Genomic DNA, 24,083 nt, shown 5'->3' with positions numbered 1-24,083 from the left:
AACTCACTGGAAAAGATCCTGATGCTCAGAGACTGAAGGCAAAAGGAGAATAGGGTGGCAGAGGATGAGATGGTTAGATAGCATCACTCACTCAAAGGACATGACTTTGAGCACACTCCAGGGGACAGTGAAAGACCTGGTATGCTGTAGTCATGGAGTCACAAAGAGCTGGACATGACTTAGTGACTCAACAGCAAGGGTGGAATATTGCCATAATACACAGAACAAACTTTTTAATGTGTGAAAAAATGCGGTCAAAAATATAAGTCTACACTGAACATATGTGGAAAAGATATTTAATTGTAAAATAGAAAAGTAGGTCAGAGTACAGTTTTAAGGGTAACTGCTTCTTTATACAGTATAGGTAATCTAGAAGGGTCTTAGGGTTAAACATTTTCATAAAGCAATAAAACATTAAAAAATAAACCAAGAAAAGAGCTTGAAGTTATGTTTTACAAAAAAAGCAACAGTATGTCTGAGTTTAATGTCCATACATTTGTGGAATTCAACAATACTGTGATGAGAGCCAGTCACAGCACAGACTTACAGCTTTCACAGGGAGAAGATAAAGTTATGTTAGACATATCTATAGCATCACTGTAGTACAAAAAGTTCTTGTTCTACATACAAAAGCAGTTTTTTTCTTTTCTGTAAGAATAATTTCCTGGGGGGGAAATGAGTCCATGAAGTATTTCAGAAACCCATGTTTTGAGTTTTCCAAAAACATTATCTTAAAATCCAGTGCCTTAAAGTGCTTTCATGTGGAAATCATGATGGAAGGCACAGAAGAGTTTCACATCCCCACTACGAAATTTTCAAAAAAGCATAAATTTTGCAGTTTGAAAATTCAAGATATCTTGTAAGCTGCTCCTTCCAAGAACATTGTCATTCCAATAAAACCAGCTGCTAGCTTACTTAGTTTCAAGGACCTACAGAATAAAAGGGTTTCTTTCTTTCCTAGTAACTTTCATCATCTTTGTGGGAAAAATAATACCTATGCAAGTGATGCATTCCAAAATTATAAAACATGCAGAATATGTACAAACAGAAAGTTTTAAAAAATATTTGCTTCATATACATGTAAATCTACTTGGGTATAGCTGAAATTGAACAAATATAAAAATCTGCTTTCTAAAAAATGTTTTCAGAGAATCTGAGACAACTTAAAGCTGTACAAAGATTTCCTGGTAGAAATCTTCTCTTCATATAGAAGTTTATACCAACAGGAGTAATTCCAGCATCAGTCCACCACATAATTATTACACATTTGGTCTAATCAACAACGATCACCCTTAAAACTGTTCCATTTCTGAGAAATTAAGGTTTGTACTAATATCAAAAAGAATTCACAAAAACGGTGGCTTATTGTGTTTTTGGATCTCTTCAACAATCTTTATCAACTCATTTGGAACTGTAAAAAAAAAAAAAAACTATTTACAGAATTCAGTTTTAAATACATTTCACAACTTCTAAAGTTTTATGTTACAAGAACTCAGAGCTCATGGCTTAAGTCCAATTATCCATCTGCAGTCTCTTCAATTATCCTGTCTTTCCATGACTGCACCTTATCGTGTACAGTTCAAGATTGTATTCTTTCTTGACCAAAAGTAAACTCAAACTATATGTTCATTTCAATTAAACAGCTTCTTTATTAGTCTGAAGACGCGTCATAGCTTCTAATTTCTGTCTGTAGGCCTCTGCTTCCTGTTCTTTCTTTAGAAGTTGCTGTCGGTATTTCTGTGCTTCTCGATTAGCTTCATCCAGCTGTTTCTGAAGAGCTTCTCTCTCCTAATTAACAAAAAAAAAGTTTTTTTTTCATAACTGCACAAATACATTAACACATTCAAGTATATATCCTACAAATAAAGAAACCTGTAGTAGTTAAAAGTAGCCATCTATTGGTATTTCTGAGACATCTTGCCTTTTCAACCAATTCTCTTATAATTAAAGCCCTCATTTTGAGCTCCTCAATATGAGATAAAGACTAGTTTCTGACCTCAAGGAAATTATTTGCTAATTCGAAATAAAACTACCATGATGAACCCAAACTGGGTACCTGTACTTTTATACCAACTATAAAAACTAGTGAAAAACTTAAATAGGGAAATATATAGCCATACCTCTTTACATCTTTATCTGTGATGTTAAAAAGCTACTAATTATAAAAAAAATAGTATTCATTGAAAACCCATTATATATGTTGATTAACAAGGTGGTTTCCAATAACAAGTCTGTAAGATAGATATTATGCCCATTTTATAGATGAGAAAAATGATGCTCAGAGATGATGTAGCTTTCCCATAACACAATGAGTCAGGTTTATGAGGTTCTACTGTTACTGTGTTTAAAACTATCATTTCCTATGATAGCAAGCAAGATTCCTCACCTTCAAAATGAAGAGGGCTGGTCTAGATGAGTATTTCCTAAATTATACCATTTTACAAATCAGTAAAATATTAATTTCTCTATTGTGATCCATTATATATTGTAAAACACATGTATTAAGTTCCTGAATAAATTGAGAGGTGAAACACTAATCTGGTCCAATGAAAATGATATTCTTTCTCCTCCTCCTCACTCTGCCCTTATACAGTTGTCTAAGGGAAAACATTTCAACTCCTTTCCCATACCTCCAGTAAGCATATGGACAAAAACTCAACTTGCACAGACCCAAGCTCAATCTCATCTCAGAAGCACATGCCCTCTGAATGAGGTGGGGGCCAAGAGCAGAACTACTGGTCACAAAATGAGGCCAGGTTCCCACTGGACAAGACACTTAACCAGAGAGAACTGAAGGTAAAGGCAAGGGGTCGGCAGCTTACTGGGAAAGAGAATACTATGAGGGTCTCTTCCACTCTCTCTTTGACCCACGTCCATTGGGAACACCAAAAGATTCCCTTCCCTTCACTATTCACATGGTCCATAAGGAGGAACATGTCTAATAGTCCTGCCTTCCTGTGATCCCACTGCCTTCCCTACACTGGGAATGAAGCTAGATCCAACATTAGTTTTTCCCATGAGCCCACCAAAAGTTGGAGTGATTGATTGCACATGTAGTCTCCAAATTGTCCAATTACATAAAATGTACAGTAGAAGAAAGGTGTGCCCATCATCTCCAAGTTAAGAAATGCCTAAGCCTTACCCTGCTCCTCTTTTCTCCTTACTACAGGCAAGATGCCAACCTCATATAAGCAATGGATACCAGTCCCTGTCAGTGACCTGCAGGACTTTAGAAAGGGTACAAGCTAGATCACCTTGCTCTGGTAGGAGAACACACAGCTGTGCATTTAAATGTTTTACAATTTTACCTGTCCTAATATCCTTTGCCAGTCAAAGTTTTGAATATAGATAAAAACTTGCCCTAATTTGGTAGGAAATATTAGAAAAAATAAACTTCAAGGTATCTTATAAAATTAGCTATTTATTCACATTTAGACAGAGCAAGAGATTCACAATTATTTCAGTTTATGAAACCAGTAAGGAAGATATTTATCTTACACTACAACTTCATGCCCAACGATATATTATTATTACATTAGGCAATAGAATAACGGAACAAAGACTTCAAATTTGCTTTATTTCCAAATAAGATTCTTAAATTCTGTTTCAACTATTAGCAATTATCTTTTAACAGTTTTATATATGATTTTTTAATATTCCAATTTATTTTACTTTATTATAAAGCAAAAAAATCATAATAGTGATTTATCTTCTACCATACCTCAGTGTAACTTTTAGAAGATAATAATAATAGCAAGTTACTGAGCATTTACTATATGCTCACCACTGTACTAGTCCTTCACATGCATTCTCACTTGAACCTTTCAACAATTTGATAATGTAGGTGCTATTATTTTCCCCTTCTTACGGATGGGGAAGCCAAGCCTTGAAAGGTTAAATAACTTGACCAATCACACTCAGAAAATTATCATTCAAACCTAAATTTGATTCCAGACTCATATTCTTAACCATTAAATATTTTTTTAAAAAAGAAACTGAGGCAGGGTGTGTGAGCTGTCGGCTTGTGTGCAAACATCCTCTAACTGCCATGGGCCAAACATGATCCTATTTTTATAAATAAAGTTTAACAGAAATACAGCCATACCCACTCATTACCAAACTGTCTGTGGCTGCTTTTCCACTATGAAGGCTGAACAGAAGGCAAAACACACCCTATGGAACGTTCAGCAGCAACCCCAGCCTCCATACACTAAATGTCAGTGGCATTTCCCTCATTGTGACAACCTGAAATGTATCCAGATATTGCCAAATGTCCCCTGGGGTCAAAATTGCTCCAGTTAAGAACCACTGATTTTGAGAAACTCTTGAGGTTTTTGGCCAAGCAATCACTTAGAAAGGAATATAAAAATATATCCCTAAGACAACTCTACTGGTCATCTACGAAAATAAAATCCAAAGAACTACTTCATGTACTCTAAGAAAACAGTTTAATGAAAACATTGGCGGTCTCTCTTCATTCTGTATCCCCTGCCCGCCTCTACCATCTCTGCTCACTCTATGCTTCAAGGTCTCTCTGCAGTAGCTCTAAGATTATGCAACTTTGGCCTGAACATTTCCGGTGACGGTAAATAAGATTTTTATTACCAGGTAACTCAATTACAAAAATTGAGCTGAAACTCTAACTTCCTTAAGTTCTTTATATCAAGGTAAAATTCCATCTCCCTGAAGTGCTGTCTCCTTGGTTCTAGTTACTTTACATATCTCAGTTCATACTTCCTTGTTATTTGTAATTATTCTCCCTGGTTTCTGAAAGACTGTAGGTGGAATCAGGGTGAAATTTGAAGAAAACAGCAAGTCTCCCTGGTTGTTAGGTAAATAAAAGCTACAGGCTGCATATTCACTGTTTTAAAAATGGTGAACTGACATAAATCAACTGTACTCCAATTAAAAGAAATGCTGAATTAAGTCAGTTTATGTTAAATAAAAATTCAAGTAATTTAAAAGTGTTTTATTAAATAGTTAAAGCAAAGTACATGACAAAATCTTTTTCATTTTATGTCAGAAAAAAAAGATCAACTGATTTATCTGTAAAAGATATTAAAGATTATTAAAAAATAAGTATACTGACACCATTCAATGAAATAAATGGTTAATTTATAAGAACTTTAGTCTATTACTCTAAATTTTGAAGAAATAAAACAACACACCCTCAATAATTAAACATTACTAAACATCTGGTTAAACCATGAATTAAATTCTTCTTAACTCAGTAATATATACTTTGAGATTGTGGCCACTAGTCTTACATGTAAATGAATTTGGGCAACAATATTTTCTAACTGTCCTCAGTTAGAACTACGTTTCCTTTAGGTGACATTTTTTAAAATCCTCTTTTTTGTATAATAACAAGAACCTTAACAAAGAATTTCTAAATACCGATGTTTACTATTCACATATATTAGATATTATGAATGTGAATATAACAATAGGCTGACTTTTTCAACTCTCATAAAACCCCCAAAATGCAGATATTGTTATCCTAAATTCAAATGTGGGAGAAAATAAAACAGAAGTGCAGAAAGGTAAGATAACTTGCCTCAAAGCTAATAGGAGGGGCAAGAAGTGGGATTCAAATCCAGCTCATTTAATTTCAAATCCAAACTTCTTGTCTTTACATTGCAGTTGCTCTTTAAAAGTTATTCAAGAAAGATCTTATTTTCATTTTGATGTAGTTAATTATAAACTTGGGGGAACAATTCTATTTACAGAAATGTGAGAAAAAAATCTACGAGGTAACTATGGAATAGTCATATTTACAAACTAGTTTACAATTCAAACTAGATTGGCAGAGGTAAAAAAAAAGGTGACCCTATCAACAGCTAGTCTACATTTAATTTCCTTAATGGACTCAACAGTGAAATAAGCGGTTATCTATGGCTTTTTCAAAAAAAATAACTCAGTTGACAAACTCCAACATTCTTTAAGAGGATCTTCCAGCCCAAATAGACATTTGCATTTCATTTTTGAAAGAAAAAAAATGTTTAGTCAATATATAGTGACATTCCCTCTAGTGACTGTGAGAATGATGTATGTAAATTTAATAGAAAATAAAGGATGAAGTGCAAAGACCAAAGACATTCCAATGTTACCATGATGAAAGACTGTTACAAACAGATTCTTCACTCATTCATTCATTCATTCAATATTTATTTATTGAAGGCTTGCTATATGAATAAGGCAAAAAAAAACTAGACAAAAAAGTACTCATTCTATATCAAAACAATACTGTCAGTAATAAATATAAAAGACAAAAAAAAAAGCAGATGAAATTTATTTTGGATGACTGCAGCAAAACACACCGGGTAAAAGACTCCTTACTTCTATTTCTGCAGACTCCACCCGGTTTTCAATTATTTCAATACATTGTCTTTTGGCTGGCGGTTCTTCACTTATAACAGTTTCTTCAGCAATGTCCGTTGCTGGTACTGTTAATACTAAAATGAAAAAATTTACTCATTACTTCATTTTCAGATAGGTTTAGAAGAATTAAAACTAGTCTTGATATTGTTGATGCAACTCATCTAAGATAAATATATTCCAAAGCCAGTTATTTCATAACACTGATTTCCTTTTTATGAGAAATGTCCATATTTTTGTCTTCAACTTCTTGCCTTTTTACTGAAAACTATCATTTAAAGTGCCTATTTTTTAATTTTATAGACAATATATTCATTCATATGGCTCAAAATCAAAATAATATTTAACAAGCATATTTTGCTAACAGGTAATTGCTTTTATTGGTTTCTTATGCATTGTTCTTGTGTTCATTCATGTAAAAATGAATATGAATTTGCAATTCTCTTTTTTCTTTCTTTCATCAAAGTATCTGCTGTTTCCACTTCATATATCTAGGTACCTTTCATCAAGACTTACAGAGCTTTCTTTAATTTAGCTGCATTCTGTTCCACTATGTGGACACACTATTACGAACACTGTCTGTTCATAAGCTTTGCTCATCCATTGGGTTGTTGGACTTTGCCCCAGTTTTTAGTATCTATTTATACAAATGTAAATATACTGAGAGGGAGAGGCTGTCCTTGCTTTGCATAACAGAGCAAGAACGTAAAAATGAGTGTACAAGCTTAAACTATGCAAAACAATCTTACTAATCATTGGGGAAAATACAACCGTCCTACAGCTTCTAATGTCAAAACATTAAAAAATCTCTTACTGTCATTTGTAAACGTAAACAAATGAAAAATAGTAAAACCAGTATTAATTAAGAACATTAGAAATACTGAGAATTAAAGTATTTCTTTTAACTCATATCATACTACATTTAAAAATTTACTCAAAAAGAACTGAGAAGTTTACATTTGTTTCACTGGACTGTCTACATAGTCTATATAATCATATGCCATTTATAATTTTAAATTGTGAAGGCTTTAAGTGTTTCTACTAATATTCAGTAAGTTCCCCTCATTGCTCTTCCTCCTCTTTCATCAATATAAATTTCAGAATCAGTTTGGCTAGTTCCAAAAAAAGACCTATTGGTTTTTATTATGGCCTAAATTGTGTCCCCCTCAAAATTCAAATGTTTAAGTCCTTCCTAATCCTCAGTACCTCAGAATGCATTTGGAGACAGGACCTTTAAAAAGGTTAAACAGGTAAAATGAGGTCCTTTGAGTGGGTCCTAACACAGTGTGACTGCTGTCCTTGTAAGAGGTTGGGTCGCAGAAGACACACAGACTGAGGGATGACTCTGTGAGGACACAGCAAGGAGGCAACCACCTGTAAGCAAGGAGAAAGGCCTCGGAAGGAACCAAGCCTGCCAGTGCCTTGATCTTGGACTTTCAGCCTTCAGTACTGTGAGAAGATAAGTTTCTGTTAAGTTACCCAGACTGTGATAGTTTGTATGGCAGTCCTAGTAAATTAGTACAGCCTTTCGCCCCCATCACATCACACTTATCAATTAGGTCAGGAAGAATTGAGAGCTTTATGACAGTGAGTCATTTGATCCAAAAACATGAGTTTCTTTCCATTTGTTCATCAATGAGATTAGTCTGTGTGTTTAATATCAAGTTTTGGAAACAGTGTTGTATTTGCTTAAAACAAATACTCTGAAAGCTTTTTTTAAATATAAATTTATTTATTTTAATTGGAGTGAAAGCTTCTTCTTTTCTATATAGTTAGAATTCGTTCTTAAAACTTGTGAAAGTACTTGGTCTTGATCCAAATCCTGGAGCACCTGCATGAGAGAAAAGCCTCCCAGGCTTCACAGGTCAAGCGTTTCCTCCTCTACTGCTAAAGAAACAAAATCTTTCCTTGAGACCTAGTCTCTCTGCAAGGCCATACCTCCCTGCCACTCTGAATCAAACCTAGTTTAGGAGGACTTCTCCCTCCAGCCCTCTCTTTCCCCCACTTTCTTCATGGCCATGAAGAGACTTAGTCTTTACAATCCTGAGTCATTTTCCAGAAGGTTATATGTGCACATACTTTTCTTTTAGATCAGGGCAGGGATTGGGAAATACTGGGTACAGGGTGATGCTTGCTCAGATAGGAACTTTCTGCACCTTCTCTTTCTGCTTCCTGCAGCTTTCACGTCTAGTCTATCTTAACCCTACTTGCAGCACTGCCCACTCAGACTGGGCCCTGTCTTGCTGGAAGTGTATATTTATTGCTGATTTCTGAGCTCAACTCCTTTTCTTGATGCACAACTACGGGTTTCCCTCAGGGTTCTCCTGCCCTGGCTTAGATTTTAAGATGTTTTTGGCAATCACTTAAAATATGGAATTTTGTGGTTTTCTCAGCCTTTTAGTTTGATTAAAATGTATCTGGGGCTTATGTTTCATCCATTTTATTACTACTCTCTTATTACTCAAAATGAAAAAAATGGGACAATTATCAACAAAGCTGCTAAAAGTTGCCACCGTGTCCAACTTCTTTTTAAGTAGCCTTTTCTCATATAGTGTTTTTACAAGCTCATACAATATCTGAATTGTATTAAATGGCGTAGGAAAAAGTACTGTCCAATTTCCTGAGAATTAAGAATAAACACCATTTATGTAAATGCCTTCTACCCACCTTGTTGTCCATCTGGCATGGTCACAATGATGGGCTGACCTATTCCACTTGTTGGAATGGAGTGCAAATTTCCAAGCTGAATTCCATCTGTAACTATTGTGATGACTTGCTGACCCCCTGAACTAACTACTTGCTGAATTGCACCATCCACAGATTCTGCAGTAACTACTTCCTCCGTAGCCACTACTGGAAAAAAAAAAGTGAAAATCAATGAACATACATAGAAGCATGAAGAGAAGTTTGTTTTTACTCTGCTACTTTTGCTGTCCTTGCTTCTTTCTTATGAGTGTGCTATCCACTCAGCTGTGTCCGACTCTTTGCGACCACATGGACTGTAGCCTGCTAGGCTCCTCTGTCCATGGGATTCTCCGGGCAAGAATACTGGAATGGGTTGCCATGCCCTCCTCCAGGGGATCTTCCTAAACCAGTGATCGAACCCGGGTCTCCGGCATGGCAGGCAGATTCTTCACAATCTAAGCCCCCAGGGAAGCCATTTTTCTTATACAGGAGAGCTTTTACATGGTTTTTAAATTCAGTCTCTAGTGGTGCTGTAGATACCTATATAAACAGCTGATTACAAGTTCCACAATTTACAATAAGGGAGTTTCAGCTATGTATGCATACATGTGTTTAAATAAACTGCCTTCATTTAGTTCTATGAGGTGCAAAATTTATAAGATATCCTAAGGTCACAGATATGACAAAGTACTTACACCATCTTAATAAAATTCTAAAATCCAAAAAATAAAATACTGTATGTGGTGATACTCCATCTAAATTTACAAATGAGTTGATATACATTTCCCATCCAACAAAACATGGAGCTCTGTACTTCTCAAGCAGACAGAATAAACAGCATTCCCTTTTTGGATTGTGTGAGCAAGGGTTGCCTTTATAATAAGTGGCACATAGATCTGGTACTGTTGGATATCAAATAATACATTAACATTTACATAAATAAAATTCAAAACTATGCTCTCAGTATTTCATGAAAGGTTCAGACAGGATTCTGGCAGCTGAAAACAGCAGCACTCCAGGTCTTGCCTAGGTAAAGAAATTGCCAAAATCCTTTCCCACAGGCAATTCTATACCCAACTACTGATCCCAAAAGATATACTCACAAACATTCATATCAGCTTTACTCATATTAGTCAAAAACTTGAAACAAATCAGATATCCGTCAAAAGTAGAATGAATAAACAAACTGGTTAACAAAACGGTAGATTCACACACTGGAATACTACATAGCAATTAAAGTGACTAAATACAAAACATGGATAAATCTGACAAAAGAGCATACTGGGTGGTGTAAATCAGACACAGTATACATAATGAGTACTTTCCATTTATGAACTGAGCAATGAGATTAGACAAGAGTATTTACCTTGTGACAGTTCATTAAACTATATATTAACAGATTTTTCTATATATATATGTTACACATTAAAAAAAAAGGCATCAAAAGGAAAAATGACAGCAAATGGACAGCAAACACACTGAATTTTTAAAAATCCACTTATCCATGATAATATCTCATGAAAGAAGAGAGAAAGGGGGAAAGAACTAGGATCTTCTTGATAGAAGAATGACATTAATTAACAAAAGAAGAAAAATTATCACTGTAACCCCCAGTGTAATAACTCATTTAAGAAAGCATCACCAATGGATGTTAAAAAAAAAAATACTGGTGAAATGTTTTTGAGAGACAAAATGTTCAAATGAATCTACAGAGTTCAAAGTCATAAAGAACAAGCAAGGGGACCTTCCCTGGTGGTCCTGTGGCTAAGACTCCGTGCTCCCAACAAAGGGAGCTAGATCTGGTCAAGGAACTAAATCCCACGTGCCGCAACTAAGACCCTCCATAGCCAAATAAACAGATTTTTTTAAGTATTAAAAAAAAAAAAAGGGCAATACAGCAGGACTATCCTAGTTTGGGGGAGACTCAAAAGACAAAATAATTGAATACAGTGTGTGAATTCTGACTGGATCCCAGATGAAAACAAACCATTATAAAGGACATTTTGGGGTTGAGGAAACTTGAATATGAATCACATGTCAGATAGTATTACTAAATTAATGTTTATGTTTGTAGAAAATATAATACAACAGTGAGTATGTAGGAAGTGTCCTTGTTCTTGGTAGATACATGCTGAAGAATTTAAGGATCAAGTGCCATGATGCCTGTAACCTACTTTCAGATAATTTGGCAAAATAAAAGCATGTGTCTGTGTGTGAACATGCAGTGGTGGCAAGATGTTAACAGGTGTGAATACAGGTACAAGGTATAAAGTTCATTCTCCAATTTTTCTATGAAAAAAAGTTTTAATATAACTAATTCTGAAAAAGGAAATGACAAAAAAAACTATTTCTAAATGATATGGTTCTCTGAAATGTGTTATTTGAGGAAACACTTTACCAAAAGTGTAATGAAATAAAATAATTCTCTCCTAAAGTCATGCTACCCTTCAGATACACATTTACTCTGAAACATGCTAAGCTGCTACCAACTTCCAGTAGAACAACCTGGATATCAACAACCACAGGATTCACTAAATACAGATATGCCTTAATTAAACAAACTCCTTTTTTTAAACAAAAAAGGCAAGATAGGTACTGGGACCCTAGTTTTCAAGGATGAACTCATGGCAAGAGATATGGCTGTAACTCTGCGACTCTGTTACTTGGGTAATCAGAGATCACAATACAAACCACAGATGATATTCAAAATGCAAACAATCTTTATGTTTTCGGTTCTCTCATTTTTGTTTGTCTTAAACAATAATTACACTTTATCACCAAGCACTTAAGAAAATTTCAGGAAGATAATTATAAAATGAAATGTAGGGCATAAAACAGTAATATATTCGATAGAATAACTACCGAGGTTTTCAAACACATTAACTATTGCTTTGATTTTTCTTTTAAATATCCATATGAAAAAGAAATGTTCACTCTGGATGAATGGTACCTGTAAGTAGCAAATATTTCTAAAACATAATCATACATAAGAAATTTCTGAGATCACACATAATCAAGACACAACTCGAACTTTCATCTTTGTATTCTTTGCAACGACCATCATTAAGATAACAGAGTTCTGGCCTTTCATCTAAAAAGCTTTCTTTTTAAGTTGTACTTTGGTGAGGAATTAAGAAAAAATTATAAGGAAACCAATTATGTAAGAAAACAAAGTAGCCCCTGAGTAATCCTAAGAACAACCTAACAGTGAAGTGTTGAAACATATAAGAATAAAAGAGAAAACCTAAAAACTTTACAAAGAATGTCATTAAAAAAAACTATAAATCCACAGATATATCCAAATATAAAACTCCTAGATAAAACAAAATAACTAATAAATATTCATTGCTGATTTAAAAGTCAAGCTGTAATATACAAAGAGAGGCTAGATAACCTGCACCATCTTTGAAAATATTTGAGACCTCTTATTCAACCTAACTTTTGAATTTTAATGCCATAAAATTCAACTAAGATAAGGAAAAAACTGTCTTTGAGGTATTCTTAAAAGACTGAAAATTCTATGTATATAAACATTTCAACAATAAAACAGAAACTATGCTTACTGAAGAAAAGCATAACATTTCAGAAGTATTATCTCCTGAATTCGAATCTGAAATTAAAAAAAAAAAAAAAAAAACAGGCAAAAACAAAACAATATTATCAGCTCCACTAACTTATCCCTGAAAGCCAATTCACTATTAGGAGAAAGGAGGGAAACAGCCACCAGACTCATTATACCTTTGGAAAAACCACTGTATTAACAATTAGTCAAAGATGCACTAAAGACAAAAAGAAGGGTAGTCACAGATATTCATTTAGTCAAGGGATTATAAAGCTGTGCCACAAGAAAAAAAATAAGTCTAAGCAATGCAACATCAATGTGAGACTGCAAACAAAAGCCAGAGCTAATTTCAAAAGGACTAAAACTACACTGTATATTTAAGGCCTACATCTAACAATTTTAACTTCCAATTCTATATCCAAATAAAGTGTAAGTGAAAGTCATTCAGTCGTGTCTGGCTCTTTGTGACCCTATGGACTGTGGAATTCTCCAGGCCAGAATACCAGAGTGGATGGCCTTTCCCTTTTCCAGGGGATCTTCCCAACCCAGGAATCGAACCCAGGTCTCCCACATTGGAGGCAGATTCTTTACCATCTCAGCCACAAGGGAAGACAAAGAATACTGGAGTGGGTAGCCTATCGCTTTTCCAGTGGACCTTCTCAAACTAGGAATCGAGCAAGGGTCTCCTGCATTACAGGTGGATTCTTTACCAACTGAGCTATGATCCAAATAACTCTCAACTCTATTCACTTCTTCTTATCTCTTTGCCAGATCTTAATCCATGCTACCATTACTTCTTCCCCAGGTGAGTGCCACAGACTCCTAACTAAACTCCCCTTAGTTTCATGCACAGGAAAATATACTAAGAGAACATTTCAAATATGTATGTTTCAGGAAGAGGTTTGCTTTTTCTAAAATTAGTGAAATGAGAGCATAAGAAAAAAATAAAAAAGCATATTTTAAGGAAACCTCTGCACAACTTTCTAGTCAAGTGAAATGGTCAAATGTATCTAAACATCTAGAACTCATACATTATTTTCTGATGGTAAATCTCTTACCTGGCTAGGTAACTACTATGACAAATCAAATAAAGCAAAAGAACTTAAATACTAACAAGCAAAAATGAACCACAACTAGACTGCAAATCAGATTTATTTGGTATAAGAAGATGAAATATCAGACAAAAGAAAAATATAATTCTTAAAATTATCAAACACTATGATGGTAACTTCCAGCAAATAGAAACCTTCTTAACTTAGAGGTGAGTTAAAAGATGAAAAAGAAACACATTCCCTCAGTTTAAATAGATGTCCACACTTAGTCCCTGACAGAGTGTATATACATATATATTTTTTATAAAGAGGTAATCTTTTCTTTAAATCAAAATTTTATCAAAGCTTACTAATCAGCACCTGCTAAAATACAATTTCATAGGAGTAGCTATCATCTATAAAATTTTTCTTATCTGTTTGGGCAGAAATCAGTATACCAAGTAACACTGTGTACAAATAAAGAAAAACTTTTAAGAGGCACATGAGTTACAGATAAATAAACCTTAATGAATCTACAGACTATGACAGTGAATAATTACTCTGTTTTATATTTGAAGTGCTCAAAATGATAATATCCTTCTCATGTCAATTTGAGACATATGATTTTGACAATAGGTATCACATTTTTATTTTAATTATATCCTAATTGAACCACAATTGAAAGAGACACGTGTACCCCAATGTTCATCGCAGCACTGTTTATAATAGCCAGGACATGAAAGCAACCTAGATGCCCATCAGCAGATGAATGGATAAGAAAGCTGTGGTACATATACACAATCCAGTATTACTCAGCCATTAAAAAGAATACATTTGAATCAGTTCTAATGAGGTGGATGAAACTGGAGCCTATTATACAGGGTGAAGTAAGCCAGAAAGAAAAACACCAATACAGGGGGGAGGAGCCAAGATGGCGGAGGAGTAGGATGGGGAGAACACTTTCTCCCCCACAAATTCATCAAAAGAGCATTTAAACGTCGAGTAAATTCCACAAAACAACTTCTGAATGCCGGCAGAGGACATCAGGCACCCAGAAAAGCAACCCAACTCTTCGAAAGGAGAGAGAAGAAATACAGCTCCACCCACCAGAACACCGACACAAGCTTCCCTAACCAGGAAACCTTGACAAGCCACCTGTACAAACCCACACACAGTGAGGAAACACCACAATAAAGAGAACTCCACAAACTGCCAGAATACAGAAAGGACACCCCAAACTCAGCAATTTAAACAAGATGAAGAGACAGAGGAATACTCAGCAGATAAAGGAACAGGATAAATGCCCACCAAACCAAACAAAAGAGGAAGAGATAGGGAATCTACCTGATAAAGAATTCCGAATAATGATAGTGAAATTGATCCAAAATCTTGAAAGTAAAATGGAATCACAGATAAATAGCCTGGAGACAAGGATTGAGAAGATGCAAGAAAGGTTTAACAAGGACCTAGAAGAAATAAAAAAGAGTCAATATATAATGAATAATGCAATAAGTGAAATTAAAAACACTCTGGAGGCAACAAATAGTAGAATAACAGAGGCAGAAGACAGGATTAGTGAATTAGAAGATAGAATGGTAGAAATAAATGAATCAGAGAGGATAAAAGAAAAACGAATTAAAAGAAATGAGGACAATCTCAGAGACCTCCAGGACAATATTAAACGCTACAACATTCGAATCATAGGGGTTCCAGAAGAAGAAGACAAAAAGAAAGACCATGAGAAAATACTTGAGGAGATAATAGTGGAAAACTTCCCTAAAATGGGGAAGGAAATAATCACCCAAGTCCAAGAAACCCAGAGAGTACCAAACAGGATAAACCCAAGGCGAAACACCCCAAGACACATATTAATCAAATTAACAAAGATCAAACACAAAGAACAAATATTAAAAGCAGCAAGGGAAAAACAACAAATAACACACAAGGGAATTCCCATAAGGATAACAGCTGATCTTTCAATAGAAACTCTTCAAGCCAGGAGGGAATGGCAAGACATACTTAAAATGATGAAAGAAAATAACCTACAGCCCAGATTATTGTACCCAGCAAGGATCTCATTCAAGTATGAAGGAGAAATCAAAAGCTTTTCAGACAAGCAAAAGCTGAGAGAATTCTGCACCACCAAACCAGCTCTCCAACAAATACTAAAGGATATTCTCTAGACAGGAAACACAAAAACGGTGTATAAACTCGAACCCAAAACAATAATGTAAATGGCATCGGGAACATACTTATCAGTAATTACCTTAAACGTAAATGGGTTGAATGCCCCAACCAAAAGACAAAGACTGGCTGAATGGATACAAAAACAAGACCCCTACATATGTTGTCTACAAGAGACCCACCTCAAAACAGGGGACACATACAGACTGAAAGTGAAGGGCTGGAAAAAGATTTTCCATGCAAATAGGGACCAAAAGAAAGCAGGAGTAGCAATACTCATATCAGATAAAATAGACTTTAAAACAAAGGCTGTGAAAAGAGACAAAGAAGGTCACTACATAATGATCAAAGGATCAATCCAAGAAGAAGATATAACAATTATAAATATATATGCACCCAACACGGGAGCACCACAGTACGTAAGACAAATGCTAACAAGTATGAAAGGAGAAATTAACAATAACACAATAATAGTGGGAGACTTTAATACCCCACTTACACCTATGGATAGATCAACTAAACAGAAAATTAACAAGGAAACACAAACTTTAAACGATACAATAGACCAGTTAGACCTAATTGATATCTATAGGTCATTTCATCCCAAAACAATGAATTTCACCTTTTTCTCAAGCGCACATGGAACCTTCTCCAGGATAGATCACATCCTGGGCCATAAAGCTAGCCTTGGTAAATTCAAAAAGATAGAAATCATTCCAAGCATTTTTTCTGACCACAATGCAGTAAGATTAGATCTCAATTACAGGAGAAAAACTATTAAAAATTCCAACATATGGAGGCTGAACAACACACTGCTGAATAACCAACAAATCACAGAAGAAATCAAAAAAGAAATCAAAATTTGCGTAGAAACGAATGAAAATGAAAACACAACAACCCAAAACCTGTGGGACACGGTAAAAGCAGTCCTAAGGGGAAAGTTCATAGCAATACAGGCACACCTCAAGAAACAAGAAAAAAGTCAAATAAATAACCTAACTCTACACCTAAAGCAACTAGAAAAGGAAGAAATGAAGAACCCCAGGGTTAGTAGAAGGAAAGAAATCTTAAAAATTAGAGCAGAAATAAATGCAAAAGAAACAAAAGAGACCATAGCAAAAATCAACAAAACCAAAAGCTGGTTCTTTGAAAGGATAAATAAAATTGACAAACCATTAGCCAGACTCATCAAGAAACAAAGGGAGAAAAATCAAATCAACAAAATTAGAAACGAAAATGGAGAGATCACAACAGACAACACAGAAATACAAAGGATCATAAGAGACAATAATCAACAATTATATGCCAATAAAATGGACAACGTGGAAGAAATGGACAAATTCTTAGAAAAGTACAACTTTCCAAAACTGGACCAGGAAGAAATAGAAAATCTTAACAGACCCATCACAAGCATGGAAATTGAAACTGTAATCAAAAATCTTCCAGCAAACAAAAGCCCCGGTCCAGACGGCTTCACAGCTGAATTCTACCAAAAATTTAGAGAAGAGCTAACACCTATCCTGCTCAAACTCTTCCAGAAAATTGCAGAGGAAGGTAAACTTCCAAACTCATTCTATGAGGCCACCATCACCCTAATACCAAAACCTGACAAAGATCCCACAAAAAAAGAAAACTACAGGCCAATATCACTGATGAACATAGATGCAAAAATCCTTAACAAAATTCTAGCAATCAGAATCCAACAACACATTAAAAAGATCATACACCATGATCAAGTGGGCTTTATCCCAGGGATGCAAGGATTCTTCAATATCCGCAAATCAATCAATGTAATACACCACATTAACAAATTGAAAAATAAAAACCATATGATTATCTCAATAGATGCAGAGAAAGCCTTTGACAAAATTCAACATCCATTTATGATAAAAACTCTCCAGAAAGCAGGAATAGAAGGAACATACCTCAACATAATAAAAGCTATATATGACAAACCCACTGCAAACATTATCCTCAATGGTGAAAAATTGAAAGCATTTCCTCTAAAGTCAGGAACAAGACAAGGGTGCCCACTTTCACCATTACTATTCAACATAGTTTTGGAAGTTTTGGCCACAGCAATCAGAGCAGAAAAAGAAATCAAAGGAATCCAAATTGGAAAAGAAGAAGTAAAACTCTCACTATTTGCAGATGACATGATCCTCTACATAGAAAACCCTAAAGAGTCCACCAGAAAATTACTAGAAATAATCAATGACTACAGTAAAGTTGCAGGATATAAAATCAACACACAGAAATCCCTTGCATTCCTATACACTAATAATGAGAAAACAGAAAGAGAAATTAAGGAAACAATTCCATTCACCATTGCAACAGAAAGAATAAAATACTTAGGAATATATCTACCTAAAGAAACTAAAGACCTATATATAGAAAACTATAAAACACTGGTGAAAGAAATCAAAGAGGACACTAATAGATGGAGAAATATACCATGTTCATGGATTGGAAGAATCAATATAGTGAAAATGAGTATACTACCCAAAGCAATTTATAGATTCAACGCAATCCCTATCAAGCTACCAACAGTATTCTTCACAGAGCTAGAACAAATAATTTCACAATTTGTATGGAAATACAAAAAAACCTCGAATAGCCAAAGCGATCTTGAGAAAGAAGAATGGAACTGGAGGAATCAACCTACCTGACTTCAGGCTCTACTACAAAGCCACAGTTATCAAGACAGTATGGTACTGGCACAAAGACAGAAATATTGATCAATGGAATAAAATAGAAAGCCCAGAGATAAATCCACGCACATATGGACACCTTATCTTCGACAAAGGAGGCAAGAATATACAATGGATTAAAGACAATCTCTTTAACAAGTGGTGCTGGGAAATCTGGTCAACCACTTGTAAAAGAATGAAACTGGACCACTTTCTAACACCATACACAAAAATAAACTCAAAATGGATTAAAGATCTAAACATAAGACCAGAAACTATAAAACTCCTAGAGGAGAACATAGGCAAAACACTCTCCGACATACATGACAGCAGGATCCTCTATGACCCACCTCCCAGAATATTGGAAATAAAAGCAAAAATAAACAAATGGGACCTAATTAACCTTAAAAGCTTCTGCACATCAAAGGAAACTATTAGCAAGGTGAAAAGACAGCCTTCAGAATGGGAGAAAATAATAGCAAATGAAACAACCGACAAACAACTAATCTCAAAAATATACAAGCAACTACTACAGCTCAACTCCAGAAAAATAAACGACCCAATCAAAAAATGGGCCAAAGAACTAAATAGACATTTCTCCAAAAAAGACATACAGATGGCTAACAAACACATGAAAAGATGCTCAACATCACTCATTATCAGAGAAATGCAAATCAAAACCACTATGAGGTACCATTTCACACCAATCAGAATGGCTGCCATCCAAAAGTCTACAAATAATAAATGCTGGAGAGGGTGTGGAGAAAAGGGAACCCTCTTACACTGTTGGTGGGAATGCAAACTAGTACAGCCACTATGGAGAGCAGTGTGGAGATTCCTTAAAAAACTGGAAATAGAACTGCCTTATGATCCAGCAACCCCACTGCTGGGCATACACACTGAGGAAACCAGAAGGGAAAGAGACACGTGTACCCCAATGTTCATCGCAGCACTGTTTATAATAGCCAAGACATGGAAGCAACCTAGATGTCCATCAGCAGATGAATGGATAAGAAAGCTGTGGTACATATACACAATGGAGTATTACTCAGCCATTAAAAAGAATACATTTGAATCAGTTCTAATGAGGTGGATGAAACTGGAGCCTATTATACAGAGTGAAGTAAGCCAGAAGGAAAAACATAAATACAGTATTCTAACACATATATATGGAATTTAGAAAGATGGTAACAATAACCCTGTGTACGAGACAGCAAAAGAGACACTGATGTATAGAACAGTCTTATGGACTCTGTGGGAGAGGGAGAGGGTGGGAAGATTTGGGAGAATGACATTGTAACATGTAAAATATCATGTAAGAAACGAGTTGCCAGTCCAGGTTCGATGCACGATACTGGATGCTTGGGGCTAGTGCACTGGGACGACCCAGAGGGATGGTATGGGGAGGGAGGAGGGAGGAGGGTTCAGGATGGGGAACACATGTATACCTGTGGTGGATTCATTTTGATGTTTGGCAAAACTAATACAATTATGTAAAGTTTAAAAATAAAATAAAATTTAAAAAAAAAAAAAAAAGAAAAACACCAATACAGTATACTAACGCATATATATGGGATTTAGAAAGATGGTAATGATAACCCTGTATGTGAGACAGTAAAAGAGACACACATGTATAGAACAGTCTTTTGGACTCTGTAGGAGAGGGTGAGGGTGGGATGATTTGGGAGAATGGCACTGAAACATGTATAATATCATATGTGAAATGAATTGCTAGTCCAGGTTCGATGCATGATACAGGGTGCTCGGGGCTGGTGTGCTGGGATGACCCAGAGGGATGGGAAGGGGAGAAAGGTGGGAGGAGGGTTCAGGATGGGGAACACATGTACACCCATGGTGGATTCATGTCAATGTTTGGCAAAAACCACTACAATATTGTAAAGTAAATAAAAAATAAAACTGAAAAAAAAATAATATAAAGAGGGAAAAAAAATTATATCCTAATTACCTGAAGCTTGCTCCTTAATAAATCAATTCTTAAAAAGATTAAGTAGCAGTATCAGTGACTCAGTTCAGTTGCTCAGTTGTGTCCGACTCCTTGCGACCCCATGGACTGAAGCAAGACTGGCCTCCCTGTCTATCACCAACTCCTGGAGTTTATTCAAACTCATGTCCATTGAGTTGGTGATGCCATCCAACCATCTCATCCTCTGCCATCCACTTCACCTCCCACCTTCAATCTTTCCCAGCATCAGGGTCTTTTTAAATGAATCAGTTCTTTGCATCAGGTGGTCAAAGTATTGGAGTTTCAGCTTCAGCATCAGTCCTTCCAATGAATATTCCAGACAGATTTCCTTTAGGATGGACTGGTTGGATCTCCTTGCAATACGAGAATACACAGAGAAACTATACGAAAAAGATCTTCACAACCCAGATAATCACGATGGTGTGATCACTCACCTAGAGCCAGACATCCTGGAATGCAAAGTCAAGTGGGCCTTAGGAAGCATCGCTGCGAACAAAACTATTGGAGGTGATGGAATTCCAGTTGCCCTATTTCAAATCCTAAAAAATGATGCTGTGAAAGTGCTGCACTCAATATGCCAGCAAATTTGGAAAACTCAGCAGTGGCCACAGGACTGGAAAAGGTCAGTTTTCATTCCAATCCCAAAGAAAGGCAATGCCAAGAATGCTCAAACTATGGCATAATTGCACTCATCTCACATACTACTCAAGAATGCTCAAAATTCTCCAAGCCAGGCTTCAACAGTACATTAACCATGAACTGCCAGATGACCACGCTGGATTTAGAAAAGGCAGAGGAACCAGAAATCAAATTGCTAACATCTGTTGGACCACTGAAAAAGCAAGAGCTCTAGAATAACATCTACTTCCACTTTATTGACTATGCCAAAGCCTTTGACTGTGTGGATCACAACAAACTGTGGAAAATTCTTAAAGAGATGGGAATATCAGACCACCCGACCTGCCTCTTGAGAAATCAGTAGGCAGATCAGGAAGCAACAGTTAGAACTGGACATGGAGCAACAGACTGGTTCCAAATCAGGAAAGGAGTATGTCAAAGCTGTATATCCACCCTGCTTATTTAACTTATATGCAAGAGTACATCATGAGAAATGCTGGGCTGGATGAAGCAATATCAATAACCTCAGATATGCAGATGACACCACCCTTATGGCAGAAAGTGAAGAACTAAAGAGCCTCTTGATGAAAGTGAAAGAGGAGAGTGAAAAAGTTGGCTTAAAACTCAACATTCAGAAAACAAAGATCATGGCATCTGGTCCCATCACTTCATGGCAAATAGATGGGGAAACAGTGGAAACAGTGACAGACTTTTATCTTTTTGGGCTCCAAAATCACTGCAGATGGTGACTGAAGCCATGAAATTAAAAGACGCTTGCTCCTTGAAAGAAAAGTTATGATCAATCTAGACAGCATATTAAAAAGCTGAGACATTACTTTACCAACAAAGGTCCATCTAGTCAAAGCTATGGTTTCTCTAGTAGTCATGTATGGATGCGAGAGTTGGACTATAAATAAAGCTGAGCACCGAAGAATTGATGCTTTTGAACTGTGGTGTTGGAGAAGACTCTTGAGAGTCCCTTAGACTGCAAGGAGATCCAACCAGTCCATCTTAAAGGAAATCAGTCCTGAATATTCATTGGAATGACTGATGCTGAAGCTGAGATTCCAATACTTTGGCCACCTGATGCAAAGAGCTGACTCATTTGAAAAGACCCTGATGCTGGGAAAGATTGAAGGTGGGAGGAGAAGGGGACGACAGAGGATAAGATGGGTGGATGGCATCACCAACTCAATGGACATGAGTTTGAGTAAACTCTGGGAGTTGGTGATAGACATGGAGGCCTGGTGTGCTGCAGTCCATGGGGTTGCAAAGAGTCGGACACGACTGAACGACTGAACTGTTGTTCCGTGTCCAGTTCTAACTGTTGCTTCCTGACCTGCATACATATTTCTGAGGAGGCAGATCAGGTGGTCTGGTATTCCCATCTCTTCAAGAATTTTCCAGTTTGTGGTGATCCATATAGTCAATGGCTTTGGTGTAGTCAATAAAGCAGATGTTTTTCTGGAACTCTCTTGCTTTTTTGATGATCCAACAGATGTTGGCAATTTGATCTCTGGTTCCTCTGCCTTTTCTAAATCCAGCTTGAACATCTGGAAGTTCACAGTTCACATACTGTTGAAGCCTGGCTTGAGAATTTTGAGCATTACTTTGCTAGCATGTGAGATGAGTGCAATTGTGCGGTAGTATGAGCATTCTTGGGAGAAGGCAATGGCGCCCCACTCCAGTACTGTTGCCTGGAAAATCCCATGGATGGAAGAGCCTGGTAGGCTGCAGTCCATGGGGTCGCTAAGAGTCGGACACGACTGAACGACTGCACTTTCACTTTCCATTTTCATGCATTCGAGAAGGAAATGGCAACCCACTCCAGTGTTCTTGCCTGGAGAATCCCACGGACAGAGAAGCCTGGTAGGCTGCAGTCCATGGGGTTGCACAGAGTCGGACACGACTGAAGCTACTTAGTAGTAGTAGTAGTATGAGCATTCTTTGGCATTGCCTTTCTTTGGGATTGGAATGAAAACTGATCTTTTCCAGTCCTGTGGCCATGCTGAGTTTTCCAGATTTGCTGGCATACTGAGTGCAGCACTTTCACAGCATCATCTTTTAGGATTTTAGGTCCACTGGAATTCCATCACCTCCACTAGCTTTGTTTGTCGTGATGCTTGGCCCACTTGACTGTGCATTCCAGGATGTCGGGCTCTGAGTGAGTGATCACACCATCATGATTATCTGGGTCGTGAAGACCTTTTTTTATAGTTTTTTTGTATAGTTTTTCTTTCATCTTCTTATACCAAAGTAGCAGTATACTCAACTATTAAAGCTATTAAGAAAGCCATTCCTTTTGCCTACATCTTTTCCTTAGTAGAGATTCACCTATGCACCCCATAAAGAGTTGAATAAATATTAAATTACACATAAAAATGAAATAAATAAGAAATATATATTATTCAAGCAAATCTTTGCTGTAGTACACTCACAATCTTTAGATAGTTTTTATATCCAACGTATTAGTAGTAAGAAATAGATCTTTTAAAATTTGCGTCAAATTCTTAAATTTTGGTGTGCCATCAGAGTCACTTTTGAGAACACATTAAAAATATAGATGTCAGGGCCTCACCCTAAACCTACTGAATCAGAATCCACTGGGAAAGAACTGGGGCAAATGAATTATTGAGAAGGTGACTCTGATTCACACAAAATGTAAGAAAGCTGCTCTTATGATATTATCATATTACTTCAAACTACATAACTGAGAGGAGTTTAAATTAGTAGAAAACTTGAATCACAGAATATTTAAAGGAATACAGCCTTCTAATCATTGGGTACATAAATTAACAAGATCATTTCCAACTATCTCCAAGCAAAAATTCTACTAGTTTTAATAATAGAAAATGACAACTATTATATTAATGTTTGAGTTGCCTGATATTTCTCCTGAATTATCCCTTTCCAACATTATGAAGGACTTATTTTTTTGATTTTTTAAAAAA

The 24,083-nt window shown here is 36.1% G+C and overlaps 1 protein-coding gene across 10 annotated transcripts in view; it reads right to left on the bottom strand.

Moving 5' to 3' along the window:
- Positions 1-280: 280 nt before the first annotated feature.
- The window catches only part of GABPB1 (GA binding protein transcription factor subunit beta 1), a 77,281-nt gene continuing 53,478 nt past the window's right edge, over positions 281-24,083 (bottom strand). For 7 of the 10 annotated variants that reach the window (XM_024997552.2, XM_024997556.2, XM_024997553.2 and 4 more), the window contains 3 exons: positions 9,046-9,231; positions 6,340-6,455; positions 281-1,788 (listed from right to left, as the gene is read on the bottom strand). In XM_024997552.2, coding sequence (XP_024853320.1) covers positions 1,636-1,788; positions 6,340-6,455; positions 9,046-9,231 — 455 coding nt within the window. In that variant the 3' untranslated portion in view covers positions 281-1,635. Of the gene's footprint in view, positions 1,789-6,320; positions 6,456-9,045; positions 9,232-24,083 lie in introns of all 10 variants that reach the window. The other 3 variants (XM_024997551.2, XM_024997555.2, XM_024997557.2) reach the window with 2 other exon arrangements.

The sequence above is a fragment of the Bos taurus genome, chromosome 10 (genome assembly GCF_002263795.3).
Source record: "Bos taurus isolate L1 Dominette 01449 registration number 42190680 breed Hereford chromosome 10, ARS-UCD2.0, whole genome shotgun sequence".
Taxonomy (NCBI): Eukaryota; Metazoa; Chordata; class Mammalia; order Artiodactyla; family Bovidae; genus Bos; species Bos taurus.
Note: the sequence above shows the minus strand (reverse complement) of the source record. Positions and strands in the feature narration are given on the sequence as shown.